This window comes from Ovis canadensis, chromosome 5 (genome assembly GCF_042477335.2).
Source record: "Ovis canadensis isolate MfBH-ARS-UI-01 breed Bighorn chromosome 5, ARS-UI_OviCan_v2, whole genome shotgun sequence".
NCBI classification, from domain to species: domain Eukaryota; kingdom Metazoa; phylum Chordata; class Mammalia; order Artiodactyla; family Bovidae; genus Ovis; species Ovis canadensis.
In genome coordinates, this window is record NC_091249.1 from 107,574,434 (window position 1) to 107,591,098 (window position 16,665).

A 16,665-nucleotide genomic window follows, 5' to 3' on the forward strand; every position below is an offset into this window, starting at 1 on the left:
ACCAAGACAAATCATCTAATGCCAGAGTCTGAGAGGACCCGAGTCTCATCAATAGCTGGATTGAGGACGATCTTTGGGCTTCATCTTTCACTCCCTCTTCCAGTCCACCACCATCTGTTGTTCGGAGTTTTGCAATAGCCTCCTATGAGGTCTCCCTGAGCCTGCCCTTAGCTGTCCTCGGTCTCTTCTCAACATAGCAGTCAGAGGGATTCTGTTAAGATAGAGCAGATCACCCTGATGGATACTCAAACCTTCCACTGGTTTCTCACTTTACTCTGTAAAAACCTGCCAGGGTCCAGCCCCGGTGGATCCAGGGTAATTCAAAGGGGAGACGGAATCCACATCCTAGGAAAAAACTTATTTAATTACAGATATAGAGAGAGATTGGAAATGGATAGTGTAGTAGGAAATATTAGTGGAGAAAAAGAGGCTGAATAACTTGGTTTACGTGGGATACCAATACAATTCCAAGATAAGGAATTTGCACCATCTACGTTGGGCCACTGGCGCCACTTGAATATCGGAAGGTGCCCCTCCTTGGGCTCCTTCTTGTGTGTAACTTAAAAGCCGGGACAAGTAAGTAGACGTGGCGAGCACCCACGCTCCAGATGGGAATTCAGCCAGAAAAATGGGGAGCAAGGAAGAAACGACACGGGGGAATCAGTCTTTCCAGAAACTGATCTGATTTCTTTATTTTTTAGGTTTGCTTATATACCTTTTGTTATACATAGGGATGAATACAGAGTCACGTGGGGGTCAGCAGTCCTGACCTTTATCAAAATCAGGTGCTTCACATAAATGTATAAAAAAAGGTCTTAGGGGTTTTACATCATCTTCTGGCCATGAGGCCTGCTGACATTTTACGACCCTTTCTTTCTGACAATGGTCAGTTAACCAGAAAACTTATTTTTCCCAAGGGTGTTTTTTCTTAAAACAGGCGCCACCCTCTGAAGGTAGCAGATAAAGTTGCATTCCTATAGGGTGAGGGTGTAGTGGGTTACAACTAAGAAAGGAATTTATTTAACCTAAGGTTAATATGATTAATCTTAAAGGTTAATACTTATTTCTCCTATATGCTAGTTATATTCATTATAAGGGCAGGGAATATGGAGATTTAGCAGCAAACATCAGCCCCACAAATGAAAACCCTTCACCAATGTTCCCCTTAAGATCGATTTAGTCTTAAGATAGTGATAAAGTTACATTTTTACATAGCAAGGACACAGTGACTTATAACAAAGTACAGTGATCTATAACAAAAGAGAAAATTCATTAACTCAAAAAGTGTAGTATTGCTAACATCAAAAACTACTATATTTCCTTTTCTATATTCCAAATACATTAATATATTCCCAGGTGCCTAAGGATATGGAGGCCTGGCGGCAATCATTGACTCAACAACGAGAAAGGCCCTATGCTAATTAAGATTTTCAAAATACTCCAAACTCTCTGTGCTGTTTATGGTTGAGAGGTAGTAAACAATCATGTGCATAGTGGCAGGAGTATGGATAAACCTGCCACACAAACTAGTCTGCCAGCAGAGAGGTTTGACCTGAGACACCCTTGTCACACCCAGGGCAGGGAATATGGAGACTTAGCGGCAATTATTGGCATCACAAATGAAAAACCCTTTACCAATATAATTCCTAACCCACTATACTAATAATTTCTAACTTCCCCAAAAGAATCTACCTTTAGTAGGTCTAAAACGTCTCGTGCCTCTCACGGTTGGGAGGCTGTAAACAATCACATGTGGCTGGACGAACCTGTACAGGCAGGCTAGATAACCTTCAGAGGAGTTCGTAAATTGAAACACTCTTGTCACGCTCAGGAATTTTTATTAACTTGGAGCTGTAAGTTAACTTATTCTCCGAGAGAGGTAATGGGGGTCAGCCACCCAAAAAGTCAGAGGTATAGGTGAGAGCATGAAACAGTAAAGTAGGCAAACTCTGGTTTTGGGGGTAGATGCTCGGGAACAGGGGGTTTCCTGAGGGGGCTTCCTGCCTTTGCGTATGCCGAAGCCTCCTTCCTCATGACCTTTGCCATGGGTGGAGTTCCTCACACTGGCTCCCGGCAACCTGTTGACTGAAAGGAAAAAAAAAAGCAGCACAACGTAGAAGTTGAGAATTATATTTTATTGGTAGACTGGCTGAGGACCTAAGCCCAGCAAGCAGCCTCTCAGATAGCTCTGAGGGAGAGACTGCCCCAAAGAGGTAAGGGAAGAGCCAGGTTATATAGGAGTTTTTGCAACAAACAAGCAGGCAGTAGAAACATCAAAAGACTATGTTAATTAGAGAAAAACAGACATTCCAAGTTAATAAATTTAGCACTTGTCTATGTACTGCTGTTGTTCAGTTACTCAGCTGTGTCCAACTCTGCAACCCCACTGATTACAGCATGCCAGGCTTCCTTGTCCGTCACTATCTCCCAGAGGTTGCTCAAACTCATGTCCATTGAATCGCTGATGCCATCCAACCATATCATCCTCTGTCACCCGCTTCTCCTCCTGCCCTTAGGCTTTCCTAGCATCAAGGTCTTTTCAAATGAGTCAGCCCTTTGCATCAGGTGGCCAAAGTATTGGAGCTTCCGCTTCAGCATCAGTCCTTCCAACGAATACTCAGAGTTGATCTCCTTTAGGATGGACTGGTTTGATCTCCTTGCAGTCCAAGGTACTCTCAAGAGTCTTCTCTAGCATCACAATTTGAAAGCATCACTTCTTTGGCACTCAGCCTTCTTTACAGTCCTACTCTCACATCCAAATGTGACTACTGGAAAAACCATAGCTTTGACTATATGGACCTTTGTCGGCAAAGTGATGTCTCTGCTTTTTAATATGCTATCTAGGTTTGTCATAGCTTTTCTTCTAAGGAGCAAGCGTCTTTTCATTTCATGAGTGCAGTCACCATCCCCAATTACTTTGAAGCCCAAGAAAATAAAGTCTTTCACTGTTTCTACTTTTTCCCCATCCATTTGCCTTGAAGTGATGGGACCAGATACCATGATCTTCATTTTTTGAATGTTGAGTTTTAAACCAGCTTTTTCACTCTCCTCTTTCACATTCATCAAGAGGCTCTTTTAATTTCTCTCTGTTTTCTGCCACTAGAGTAGTATCATCTGCGTACCTGAGGTTGTTGATTTTTCTCCTGGCAACCTTGATTCTAGCTTGTGTGTCATCCAGCCCAGCATTTCGCATGATGTACTCCACATATAAATTAAATAAGGAGGGTTACAATATACAGCCTTGACATACTCCTTTCCCAATGTTGAACCAGTCTGTTGTTTCATGTTTGATTCTAACCATTGCTTCTTGACCTGCATACAGGTTTCTCAGGAGGCAGGTGAGGTGGCCTATGTACGGGAGATGCAAGAAACTGGGCTTAATGAAATCATTCCTTTGATATGTATTTGCACTATCTAGGGCCTGTATCCTATTTTTCTAGATCCTGAATACCTTCAGGGTGCACAGGGAGTGGGGGCAGCTGCAGTGGCTGATGGCCTGATGGTCATAACATCCTTTGTTTATTGATATGGCAGGTGACATTCTGAGTCACAAGCTCCAGTCATTACAGTGGCCTCAGTTCAGTTCAGTTCAGTTGCTCAAGTCATGTCTAACTCTTTGTGACTCCATGGACTGCAGCATGCCAGGCCTCCCTGTGCAACACCAACTCCCGGAGTTTACTCAGACTCCATCAAGTCGGTGATGCCATCCAACCGTCTCATCCTCCTTGGACCAGAAGCATCCACATCAACTGGAAGCTTTATATGTTTTTATTTCTCTTTGTAAAAAGGAAAAAAAAGTATATCTGTATTCTTTCTACTGTTTGTGGTTTTCCATTTCATAAAACCCAGGGGATCTTACTAAAAACTATTATAATTGATGAGATTTGTTAAATAGCTGAGATGAGATTTGTTAAATAAATACAAAAGTCAATACCTATCTGTAAGAATGTTAATTATCTGTAAAAACAATCACTAGATAAAAATGGAAATTAGGAAAAATATTCCACTCACAATATGACATTCTATAAAACAGTTTAAAGTTTAACAGAAGGCATGAACCTAGATGAAAAAAATATAAAATTCTATTAAGTTTACAAACAAGATATGGACATGGAATGACAGCATGTTCTGGGGTAGTAGGATCTAATACTAAAATGCTCTTTTCCAGAATTAACGCATACATTTCACACAATGCAGCTTTTAATTCCAATAAGGTTTTTCTTTCATTGGACTAAATGACCTTAAGGTTTTCAAGGAACATTGAATGTCTGAGGTATCTAATAAATTATGGAGAGAGAATATTGAGATCGGACAATCCTTACTGGCTATTAAAGCATACTGTAAATCACTGAATCAAACTAGAATTTGGTGATGAGGGGCCATGAGCAAAAAAGAGAGATAATTACAAAGTAGGTGAAAGAAGCTCAATGTGGAAAACAGATTGATCCCTTCTACACTGGTTAGATATTCTGGGTTTGTGTGTGTGATGCTTACAATTATATACATTAAACTCTCGTAAAGATTTTTAGCCCCCTTTCTTCTCTTAATTTTAAAGTTAAAAACAGAATCTTAAATTCCTGGGTCAAAGAAATTAAAGTTATAGGCTACTTTTTAAATAATGAAAATGAGATAACTTAGAAGAACATGACACAACCAAAGCTATACTCAGCCTTAAACTTTTTATTATCAAGAGAAAATAAATATTCAAGACATCAGAAAACAAAACAATCATAAATGTAACATTGATGGTAAAAGATTCAGTTCAGTTCAGTCGCTCAGTTGTGTCCGACTCTTTGCGACCCCATGAATCACAGCACGCCAGGCCTCCCTGTCTATCACCATCTCCTGGAGTTCACTCAAACTCACGTCCATTGAGTCGGTGATGCCATCCAGCCATTTCATCCTCTGTCGTCCCCTTTTCCTCCTACCCACAATCCCTCCTAGCATCAGAGTCTTTTCCAATGAGTCACCTCTTCGCATGAGGTGGCCAAAGTACTGGAGTTTCAGCTTTAGCATCATTCCTTCAAAAATGTTGTAACATTGATGGTAAAAGATTGGTATCCTAAAAAAGATTGGTGTCTGCTTCCACATAGGATGGGGAATATTGCTCCCACAGTAACAGAAACCAAAGAGAAAAGAAAAAAGCTAGATAATCTGCAAAATTAAAACTCTTTTGAGCCTCTCATAGGACATGGGAACTGAGAAGAGATGAGACACCCAAACTGCCCTACATTTCGCAGAACATGGGAGGAAAAACTACCGCTGAAAGAACAGGTAAGAAAACAAACTATTTTGACAAACTCATCAGAGCCAAATAAGTGTGAAAATAACAGCAAAAACTAAGAGCTGCACATACAAGGGAGACCACCCCCAGTAATGAGATTTCTTTTCACAGACCTCCACCAGCACTCATGAGAAAGATGGGGAGCAGGGCAGGGGAATAGACAGAGCCTCTTCAGTGGGACAGACATACAGATGGGGAGGGGCTGCCTCTGGAGGAGAAGCATAAAACCCAGAACCTTCTCTCATACAAAGCAGAATTCATCTGCCACTGGGGCAAAAGAATAAACCCTCTCAGCCCCAGTCCTCTGCAAAAGGTCAGCTATCACTGGGAAAGGAAAGATTGTAGCAAAAGGTCTCTGCGGCTGAGGGGAGGCACAGCCCCAGTCATGCCCAGGATCCTGCACTGAGAGAAACCCAGTATCTCTCACGACAGGGGTATGGACAAGAAACTGGCTCTTTTGCACGTTATAAGACAAAGTTCAGCTGCCACAGGGGAATGTGACAGATAAGCCCCACTCTTGAGGCACCAGCCCCCATGGCCTACATAGACTGAAGCTAGAATAAGAGAATTTCTTTAAAAAATCAGCCTGCCCCCACAATGAACATCAGCACACTACTTCTGTTCAGTTCAGTTCAGCAGCTCAGTCGTGTCCGACTCTTTGCAACCCCATGGACTGCAGCGCGTCAAGACTCCCTGTCCATCACCAACTCCTGGAGTTAACTCAAACTCACGTGCATTGAGCCAATGATGCCATCCAACCATCTCATCCTCTGCTGTCCCCTTCTCCTCCCACCTCCAATCTTTCCCAGCATCAGGGTCTTTTCCAGTGAGTCAATTATTCCCATCAGGTGGCCAAAGTATTGGAGTTTCAGCTTCAGCATCAGTCCTTTCAGTGAATATTCAGGACTGATCTCCTTTAAGATGGACTGGTTGGATCTCCTTGCAGTCCAAGAGACTCTCAAGAGTCTTCTCCAACACCACAGTTCAAAAGCATCAATTCTTCAGTGCTCAGCTTTCTTTATAGTCCAACTCTCACATCCATACATGACTACAGGAAAAACCATAGCTTTGACTAGATGGACCTTTGTTGGCAAAGTAATGTCCCTGCTTTTTACTATGCTGTCTAGGTGTCACTACTTCTGAGAGAAGGGTAAGAAACATGGAGAGAGAAACCCCCCATCTCGCCCCACATGGCCATGGTGTGCTGAAAGGTAGGGGTGAAGCAGGAACACTGAGAAAACACTTCGAGCATTCCAGACCTCACACTAAAGCAGAACAGCCCCAGGATGGAGGGGTCCAAAGTCTGTAGTGGAATAACGATAACTTCAGCAACATCAAAACCCCAACTTAGCTCAGCTACTGCCTATATTTAGTCAACCCCCACCCTAAGCCTGATGGCTGAAGAGGCATGCCTTTTGGAGTAAATACTATTTACCTCAGTAAATTATGTCTGGCATGTGGTCAAACTGACATGGCAAAGAAGCAAGAAAAAACCCATTCTGAAGACATAGTCAGAACCAGACTGAGAGATGGCCCAGAAATTGGATCTATGAGAAAAATGACTTGAAAATACTATGATTAATCTATTGAAGGATCTGGGGAGAAATGTTGGTAACATGCATGAACAGATAGGGAATTTCAGCAGCAAAATGGAAACTATTTTTTAAAAAAAGGAATAAAATTCATTTATCAGGAATGAAAAACATGCTATCATGGATGAAGAAGTCCTTCCTAACTTAGCAACCACCTAAACACAAAGCATTGCACTCATCTCACACGCTAGTAAAGTAATGCTCAAAATTCTCCAAGCCAGGCTTCAGCAATACGTGAACTGTGAACTTCCTGATGTTCAAGCTGGTTTTAGAAAAGGCCGAGGAACCAGAGATCAAATTGCCAACATCTGCTGGATCATGGAAAAAATCAAGAGAGTTCCAGAAAAACAACTATTTCTGCTTTATTGACTATGCCAAAGCCTTTGACTGTGTGGATCACAATAAACTGTGGACAATTCTGAAAGAGATGGGAATACCAGACCACCTGACCAGCCTCTTGAGAAATCTGTATGCAGGTCAGGAAGCAACAGTTAGAACTGGGCATGGAACAACAGACTGGTTCCAAATAGGAAAAGGAGTACATCAAGGCTGTATATTGTCACCCTGCTTATTTAACTTCTATGCAGAGTACATCATGAGAAACGTTGGACTGGAAGAAACACAAGCTGGAATCAAGATTGCCAGGAGAAATATCAATAACTTCAGATAGGCAGATGATACCACCCTTATGGCAGAGCGTGAAGAGGAACTAAAAAGCCTCTGGATGAAAGTGAAAGAGCAGAGTGAAAAGTTGGCTTAAAGCTCAACATTCAGAAAACGAAGATCATGGTATCTGGTCCCATCACTTCATGGGAAATAGATGGGGAAACAGTGGAAACAGTGGCAGACTTTATTTTTTCGGGGCTCCAAAATCACTGCAGATGGTGACTGCAGCCATGAAATTAAAAGACGCTTACTCCTTGGAAGAAAAGTTATGACCAACCTAGATAGCATATTCAAAAGGAGAGACATTACTTTGCCGACTAAGGTCCGTCTAGTCAAGGCTATGGTTTTTCCAGTAGTCATGTATGGATGTGAGAGTTGGACTGTGAAGAAGGCTGAGTGCTGAGGAATTGATGCTTTTGAACTGTGGTGTTGGAGAAGACTCTTGAGAGTCCCTTGGACCGCAAGGAGATCCAACCAGTCCATTCTGAAGGAGATCAGCCCTGGGATTTCTTTGGAAGGAATGATGCTAAAGCTGAAGCTCCAGTACTTTGGCCACCTCATGCGAAGAGTTGACTCATTGGAAAAGACTCTGATGCTGGGAGGGATTGGGGGCAGGAGAAGAAGGAGACGACAGAGGATGAGATGGCTGGATGGCATCACGGACTCGATGGACGAGAGTCTGAGTGAACTCCGGGAGTTGGTGATGGACAGGGAGGCCTGGTGTGCTGTGATTCATGGCGTCACAAACAGTCGGACACGACTGAGTGACTGAACTGAACTGAAACACAAAAAATTAGTAAACTTGAAAAAAAGAATTAGTAAACTTGAATATAGGCCAAAAGAAATTGTTCAGAATAAATTTCTGAATTTCATATGGTAACAAACTCCTCTGAGGAGACATTGGATAGGAAAAAAAGAAAAGAATGAAAAAAAAGAAAGAAAAAATGAGGAAAAATAGAACAGAGCATCCAAAACTGTGGGACAATATGAAAAGATATGAGTGCAATTGAAATAATAGAAGGTGAGTAGAGGGAAAATGTTACATGAAATAGAAAAGATAATCTCTGAGAGTTTTCTGAAACTAATGAAAGATAAAAAATCAACCTAAATGTTTACAGAAGCCCAAAAAGAATATAGACAAAAATACACATAAGCACATCCTACTCAAACTGCTGAAAAACAGACAAGGAGAAAAATCTTGGAGGCAACAAGAGAGGGGAAAAAAAACATTCTGTACGAGGGAACAAAAATAAGAATTAAAGCAGGTTTCTCATCAAAAACTGTGTAAACTAGTAGACAATGGTGCAGCCTCTTCAAAGACAAACTGTCATCCTAGAATTTTGTATACCTGGTAAAAATTTTTCAAAAATGAAGAAAAAGCTGAGAGAATTTGTTGCCAGCAGATCTGAACTATTTAGAAACATTAAAGGACCTTGTTTAAGCAGAAGGAATATGGCATCAATTGGATATCTGTATCTACACAAAGCAAGAAATAGAAACACTCATATATTACTGGTGGGAATATAAAGTGGTATACTCTGGAAAATGGTTTGGAATTTCCACAAAAAGTTAAACATAGAATTACCATATTACCCAGGAATTCCACCCCTGGGTGTTTATCCTGGAAAATGGAAGCAAGATGTTCACAGAAAAAGCTGTACACAAATATTCACACTAGCGTTGTGCACAATATTCAACAAGTGGAAACAATCCAACAGCTGCTAAGAGATAAATGGTTTTGTGTAGTTCAGAATGTATCATCTGTACAATGGGATAATATTTAGCCATCAGGAGGAATCAAGTACTGTTACATGCTACAATATGGATGAACCTTGAAAACATGTTGGTAAGTGAAAAAAGCCAGACGCAAAGACCACACACTATTATTACTGCATTTATAGGAAATGTCTAGAATAGACAACTCCATAGAGACAGAAAGTAGATTAGTGATTACCAGGAGATCTGAGATGAAGGCAGTGTGTGAAGGGTTTCTTTTGGGAGTGGTGAAAATGTTCTAGAATTAGATAGTACTTCGGACTGCAAGGAGATTCAACCAGTCCATTCTAAAGGAGATCAGTCCTGGGTGTTCTTTGGAAGGAATGATGCTAAAGCTGAAACTCCAGTACTATGGCCACCTCATGAGAAGAGTTGACTCATTGGAAAAGACTCTGATGCTGGGAGGGATTTGGGGCAGGAGGAGAAGGGGACGACAGAGGATGTTATGGCTGGATGGCATCACCGACTCGATGGACCTGAGTCTGAGTGAACTCCGGGAGTTGGTGATGGACAGGGAGGCCTGGCATGCTGCAATTCATGGGGTCACAAAGAGTTGGACACGACTGAGTGACTGACCTGAACTGATAGTTGCACAAACTTCTGAGTATGTAATACTAAAAAGCACCAAACTGTACACTTTTAAAAGCTGAATTTTATGGTTTGTGAATTGTATCTGAAGTTTAAAATGATGAACTAACTGTGAAACATTATTTTTTCATCTAGGAGAATGACAAAAATTTAAAACAATAACTAGGCTCATTATTGCAAAGACTATGGGGAAGAAGTCTTAGGCATTAAAATACTATCCATTGCTTGTGCCTTCCGTCAAGGGCATTTCAGCACCATGTATTAAAATGCTTCAAAAATGAACATGCTTTGCCTTAGCAATTCCAATCCTAGGATTTTACCTTAAGGGAATAATTGAATATCTGTGCAAGGATGTATGTGAAGAGATGTTCTTCACAGAATTATTTATATAGTGAAAACTGGAAAACCTTTGTCCCAGAGTAAGGGTTATTTAAATAATTGTAATTAACTTCATGTTAAACAGATAGTTATATCACATTTTTTATTGACTGCCATGGAAAACTGTCCAAATACAATGTTAACTAGAAAAAAAAAGCATGATATAAAATACTGTATATAGTATGACATATTTCTGTAAATAAACAGACCTGGTCACTATAGTATCAAGGATATATATCTAAGTATTATATGTGGGTGATATATATATATATATATTTATATATATTTAGTGATTGTTATTGTCTAATTTTATGCAATATGTGCTATTTATATAATAAAAATATTTTATTTTAAAGAGAGTATGCTAAGTTTAACATCACCAATATTAAGACAAACTAAAACCTCGTGCCCCAGAAACAATGCACTGATGACACAGTACTACACATGTATTATTTCAGCCCCAGAAGTCTAATCAAGATTTAATTTTATGGAAACAAATACAACTTTACAGACATTCTGCAAAACATGTGTCATGGGCCCTTCAGACCCCTGTGTGTCATAAAATGAAAAAAGAAAGTCTGGGAAACTGTACTGGATTAACAACCACTAGAGCAATATTACAATCAAATATAATTCATGATTTTTGGCTGTGTCAAACACAGAGAATGAAAATAAACTCATTGCAAACCACATCTTTGTGAAATTCATCAGCGACAAAGAGAAGAATCAAGAAAATTCTAGAATGGAAAAACATCCAAACCAAGAGTCAGAATGACTTTAGGCTTTTACACACAAACACTTAGAAGAGAGAAGGCAATTGAGAAATGCCATCAATATTTAGAAAGAAAATATTTTTACTATAAAATTGTAAACACATCTAAGTCATCAGCAAAGCATGAAGGTTAAAGGCAGAAATTTTCAGACATGAGAGGTCCCAAAAAGTTACCCTTTTTCAGGAAGCCACTGAGGGATGCTTTCTACCCAAGCAAAGAAATTAACCAATAAAGAAGAAAACACATGAAATTAGAAAGCAGGAGAACTAACCAAAGCTAAGTGAAAGGAGTCTCTAGGGTGATGGTGAAGGAGGTCCCCAGACGCATGTGGACTAGAAGGCAACCTGTCCAGATTGAATCCACGTGGCTCAAGTAACAGGTACATTGAGGGCTCTCTCTGCTCTCTCCTCAGCCTCTGTCCAGTCTTTTAACTTTATGACATATTGGATGCTGTGTTCTACCAAAGGGGGAGAAATCAAGGAAAAAGAAAGGAGATCCAAGAAACAAGAACTCCAACTGAAGAGAAAGGCAGAGAGTTTGTCTGATGACAATGAAGGGACATTTCTGGGATGATTGTTAGGCAGCAGGCCTAGAGAGAAACCAGCCCACACTGGGAGGAAATGGAGGTCTTTGGTAAGAAGGTTTCCAAGAAAAAATGGGGAGGTGCTATATCATGTTATGAAGCTCACCTTGTGGAAATTATACACAAGACACTAGCTTGTGAGGGAATCCTTAAGGTACAGGAAGATCTACCTATTAGAATAAAGAAATTTAAGAAAAAGTAATTATTAATGTAAAGAGAAAATGATGATACTCATAGTACATTATAACATTCATTATTTTCATTTCAAAATAATGTGAAAACTGAATATAGATAGATCTAACCTAAAATTGCAATACTACTGTATTAACAGTATGGGAAAAGAGAAACCATGGGAAAAGGGTGTGAGAGCTAAATCTGTGTCCTTACCTAATGAGAAACCAACAGGTAATATCTAAAATCAATGAAGCAATAAGTAGTATTGTACATTTACTATTTAGAATTATGAAATTAAGTAAATGCCAGAACAGAAATAGAACTAAATTGGCTCCTCTCTAGAAGAAGGGAAGGAGACATGAGGCTGTGTGGATGGGAAGCTTCACATTGTTACCAGCCATCCAGTTCTAGCTGATTTTCCAACCACGTGTAGGCATTACTTTGAGAAGAATCTATGTTTTAAATTTTTCTTTAAAAGCTTTTGGCCATGCCACATGGCTTGCAGGATCTTAGTTCCCTGACCAGGGATCGAACCCAGGCCCGCGGCAGTGAAAGTACAAAGTCCTAACCACTGGACCACCAGGGAATTCCCTGAAGAATTTCCAGAAGAATTGGGTTTTTTAATATCAATGTTCTATCAGGTCTTAGCAAAGCTCTGTAAAATGTAATTTTTCTGGTAGAGTCTTGTTTTGCTGTATGGAAGCATTTCAACAAATTTGAGACAAACTATAGAATTATCTTGAGAAATATTGAGGTGATATTGGCTAGAAGAATCACTGAGTTATGCGTATTGCTCAGAGACAGCTCCCTGGAAGAAGTGGTTCATAAGCCAAAATGATGTATGTGATACAGAGAGAGGCCATGGGCAAACTCCTCTGAGGGGAGAATGTGAAAATTAAACCAGGAGTTTCATTTCCCAAGGCTATCACCCTACCTCCGAAATGCTCCAACAGTAATGGCTATTCCTATACCTCCCCAGAGCTTCCCTGAGCTTTTCTGGATCATACTGGCATAGGAATAACAGGCATTTTTCCCCGTAGGTTGATGGATTTATAATCAAGGTAGAAACATTGCTCAAATTTTTCTGAAATGCTTCACATAGCCATTAATTCATCAACTCAAAAAAATTTTTTACTGATACCTACCACGTGTCAGGTCCAGTGATAGGTATATAATAAAAATGGCAAAGTTCTCTGGTCAAAGGACAATGGCTTGGGAAATGAAATTCCCACTGCAACTGGCAGAGACAGCTGCTGCACCCACCAAACTCACCTATCCTGCACATCTCAGCCTGGGAATGTGAACCCCAACAGACACCCAGACCAGGAAGCACAGGAAGTGTACTTTCACCATAATTAATGTGGAGGGTGCATAAAAGACAAATTGATGCTTCCAACAGGAAAACTAAAATTTGTGAGGAGGTAGGGCTGAAATAAAAAGAGATAGCATTTAATCTAAACCAGTTCCTGTGAGTTGGATGTCTTTTTAAAAAATTGGCCGCCTTATCATTTTCTTAGTCACCTTTTCTCTAGGCTTATTGGAGGCGTACTCACTCCTAGCAATCTCCCATCTGCTGAAAAACAGAATCAAGAGAATGAAGAGCCATGATGATACATCCAGCACTGAGTGAAAATATTAGGAAAAAGCAATAAATGTACTACTCCATTTGCATAAAACCTATTAATGCCCTCTTCAGACTAACGACATGAATTTTATATCAAGGAGAACAGCTGTGATCTGCTGTTTCCAGTAATGCGGAGTATTTGAAACAACCTGCAAACCACTAATACTCCTAATTGCCAGCCAGTACCCTTGACTTGAGCTCTCTCCAAATAAAACACTCTGGTTGTTGGCCAGAGGAAGACTTATCTGTTGCGCTCCTCGGCTCAAAACGCTGTTCGGTTTCTTGTGTTCCTGTTTTTCCCACGCTAGTGCAAATCCATTGCATTTCAAATCTTTCTCTGTTTATTTTAATCAAAACCAGTGCCTTTTCTACTTTTTTTTCCTGCTGCCAATCTACCATTTTGAGGGGTATAGCCTCAATCAGGACCTCAGGACCTTCCTCCCCAGTGTGCTGGTCCGGGTTAACGATGGCCGGGCAAAGCCACCTCCTGTCTGGCTGTTCATTGTTCGGTCTCTAAGTCGTGTCTGGCTGAGTTCTACGTAAACAGCCAACGGGAGAGGTTCCTAGAGCCCAGGATTTTGCGACTCCCGTGAGGGCAGCGCGGGGCTGCGGCAGAGATTGGAAGGAGATCTACCCGGATTGGGAGGGGAAACGAGCAGAAGAAGGTGGAGAAGAGGGATCATGTGTGTTCCTCCAGTGTACAACCCCCATTTGAGTGACAAATGACGAGGACATCCTATAAAAACAACTAAGCGCCAAGCTGCCCGCATCCATCTCCCTCTTCGCGCGTGTGCGTTTTCAACTAACTTTGGGAACTCCGCGCAGCATCTCCTCCACCTCGGTTTCCCGCGCCCTGCCTGCCATTTTCGGTACCTCCTCTTCCTCCAGGCAAAGGATGGAGGCTCCCTTCAGCCCCTCAACTCCGTCGCCGGCGCCCAACCTCTCCGTACCCATCTCGCTGGGCTGGGGTCTCAACCTGACTTCCGGACAGGGAGCCCCCGGACAAGGAGCCCCTGTCCCGGGACCCCCGCCTCCGCCGCCTCCGCCGCCTCCGCCGCCGTCCGGGCCGCCCAGCCGCCGCGTCCGCCTGGTCTTCCTGGGGGTCATCCTGGTGGTGACGGTGGCCGGCAACGCCACGGTGCTGTGTCGCCTGTGCGGCGGCGGCGGCGGCGGGCCCTGGCCGGGTCCCAAGCGTCGCAAGATGGACTTCCTGCTGGTGCAGCTGGCCCTGGCCGACCTGTACGCGGGCGGGGGCACCGCGCTGTCGCAGCTGGCTTGGGAACTGCTGGGCGAGCCGCGCCGGGCCGCGGGCGACCTGGCGTGCCGCTGCGTGCACCTCCTGCGGGCGTCCGGCCGCGCCGCCTCGGCCCACCTCGTGGCGCTCATCGCCCTCGAGCGCCAGCGCGCCGTGCGCCGTCCGCAGGGCCCGCCGCTGCCGGCGCGCGCCCTCGCCGCCCTGGGCTGGCTGCTGGCGCTGCTGCTGGCGCTACCCGCCGCCTTCGTGGTGCGCGGGGGCGCCCTCTCGCCGCCGCCGCCCGCCGCGCCCCCGCCCGCCCGCGCCTGGCCCGGGGAGCGCCGCTGCCACGACATCTTCGCGCCGCTGCCGCGCTGGCACCTGATGCTGTACGCGCTCTACGAGGCCTTGGCTGGCTTCGCGGCGCCGGCCGCGGTCATGAGCGTCGCGGTCGGCCGCTTGCTCCGCGCCTGGCGGCCGCGCCAGCCCCAGGCCCCATCGGCGGCGGCGGCACCCAGGTCAGCCAGTCCGGGCCAGGCCTCCGCGCCCAATGTGCTGCCGCGCGCCAAGGTGCAGAGCCTCAAGATGAGCCTAGTGCTGGCGCTGCTGTTCGTGGGGTGCCAGCTGCCCTACTTCGCGGCCCGGCTGGCAGCCACGTGGTCGTCTGGACCCGTGGGGGACTGGGAGACCGACGACCTGGCGGTGGCGCTGCGCCTCGTGGGGGTGGCCAACAGCGCCCTCGATCCCTTCGTCTACCTGTTCTTCCAGGCGGGCGGCTGTCGGCTCCGGCGGCGCCTGCGGAGGCGCCTGGGCGCGCTGTGCTGCCCGCCGGAGGGAGTCGAGGAGGACGAGGAGGGGGCCCGGGGCCACCAGGCTCTCCACCGCCACCGCTGGCCCCACCCGCATTATCACCACGCCCGGCGGGAGCAGGCCGAGCAGGGTTACCTGCGCCCACCGCCGCCGCGCCCCCGGCCGCCGCCCTGCTCCTGCGAAAGCGTCTTCTAGGCTGTTCGATGGCCGGGGACGTGTCATCTGTCGCTGCGCCGCCGCCTCCGCGCAACACGAGGCCGGCCGGGGTCTTTCTAGCTCACAGCCAGCAGGAGGGTCTCTGAGAGCCTCACCCTGAATCTGCCCCTGCCCTCCACTCCCCTATTGTAATTTTATATATTGTTTACATTTTACACTTTTCCAGGTTTTCTCCTTTCCTTGTCACATGTCCCCCATTCGGAGACGAGAGAGTGACCCGCTGGGAATTTGAAAAATTGAAGTTAGAGTTATTTTTGCAGTTCTCTTTTGCTCCCATAGTCTTCTGGCTAAGATCACTGATTTTAGCCAAAGTGCCCGAGCTCTCATTCTTTCATGTGCGGCCCCTGTTTTCACTTATTTGGGATAGTGTTCATCTGTACCTTTGGGACCAGAGAAGGCGCCTCTAGTTCGGGGAGGAATAGCTTCACATTGTTCTCCCCGGGGAGCCTGAAAACTGTACCGGTGATTCTATCAGAAATGTAATCTTGCTGTCACTTCAGAGCCACAGAGTATTTGTGAAATAAAAACATTTTCCACCGAGCAATTAGGACTTAAAAAAAAAAAAAAACACATGGTACTGTGTTTTCTCAGAAAAAAAAAAAATCAGTGTGGTCTTTATTTTTAGTCTAACTTCCACTTCAGGAGAAAGCTGGGATTGTAGGAGGGAGACATAAAAGCTTCCCTTGGAACCTTTCAAAGACGCCCAGTTTCTGTAGGAAATGGTTCCTGTGTCCAGACCAGCCTCTACAGCTGCTATGCTGTGAACAGGTGGGGACTCTCAGCACAAAAACCCTAGCAGACTAGAGAAGGGAAGTACCTGGGTGCTGCACAGGGGAGAGGCTCAGTCCCAGGTGGAGCTTTAGGGAGACTGGCAGCTGGAAAGAAAGCTGCAACCTCCCAATGCTGCATGGATATACAAAACTCTCCCTCTCTCTCTCTCTCTCTCTCTCTCTCTCTCTCTCTCTCT

At 44.1% G+C, this 16,665-nt stretch overlaps 1 protein-coding gene and 1 non-coding gene across 2 annotated transcripts; one reads left to right on the top strand and one right to left on the bottom strand.

Annotated features, from left to right (window-relative positions):
* Nucleotides 1–12,327: 12,327 nt before the first annotated feature.
* Nucleotides 12,328–12,400, bottom strand: TRNAE-UUC (transfer RNA glutamic acid (anticodon UUC)). The gene has a single exon. It is a non-coding gene; the product is annotated as a tRNA-Glu (tRNA).
* A 1,786-nt stretch (nt 12,401–14,186) lies between these two features.
* On the top strand, nt 14,187–16,234 carry GPR150 (G protein-coupled receptor 150). The gene has a single exon (XM_069592909.1). It carries the CDS (start codon nt 14,334–14,336, stop codon nt 15,675–15,677), a length of 1,344 nt encoding a protein of 447 aa, XP_069449010.1. The 5' UTR covers nt 14,187–14,333; the 3' UTR covers nt 15,678–16,234.
* The last annotated feature ends 431 nt before the right edge of the window (nt 16,235–16,665 follow it).

Excerpts from the sequence above, each read along its gene's own strand:
- GPR150 (XM_069592909.1), top strand. The coding sequence starts at position 14,334 with ATGGAGGCTCCCTTCAGCCCCTCAACTCCGTCGCCGGCGCCCAACCTC.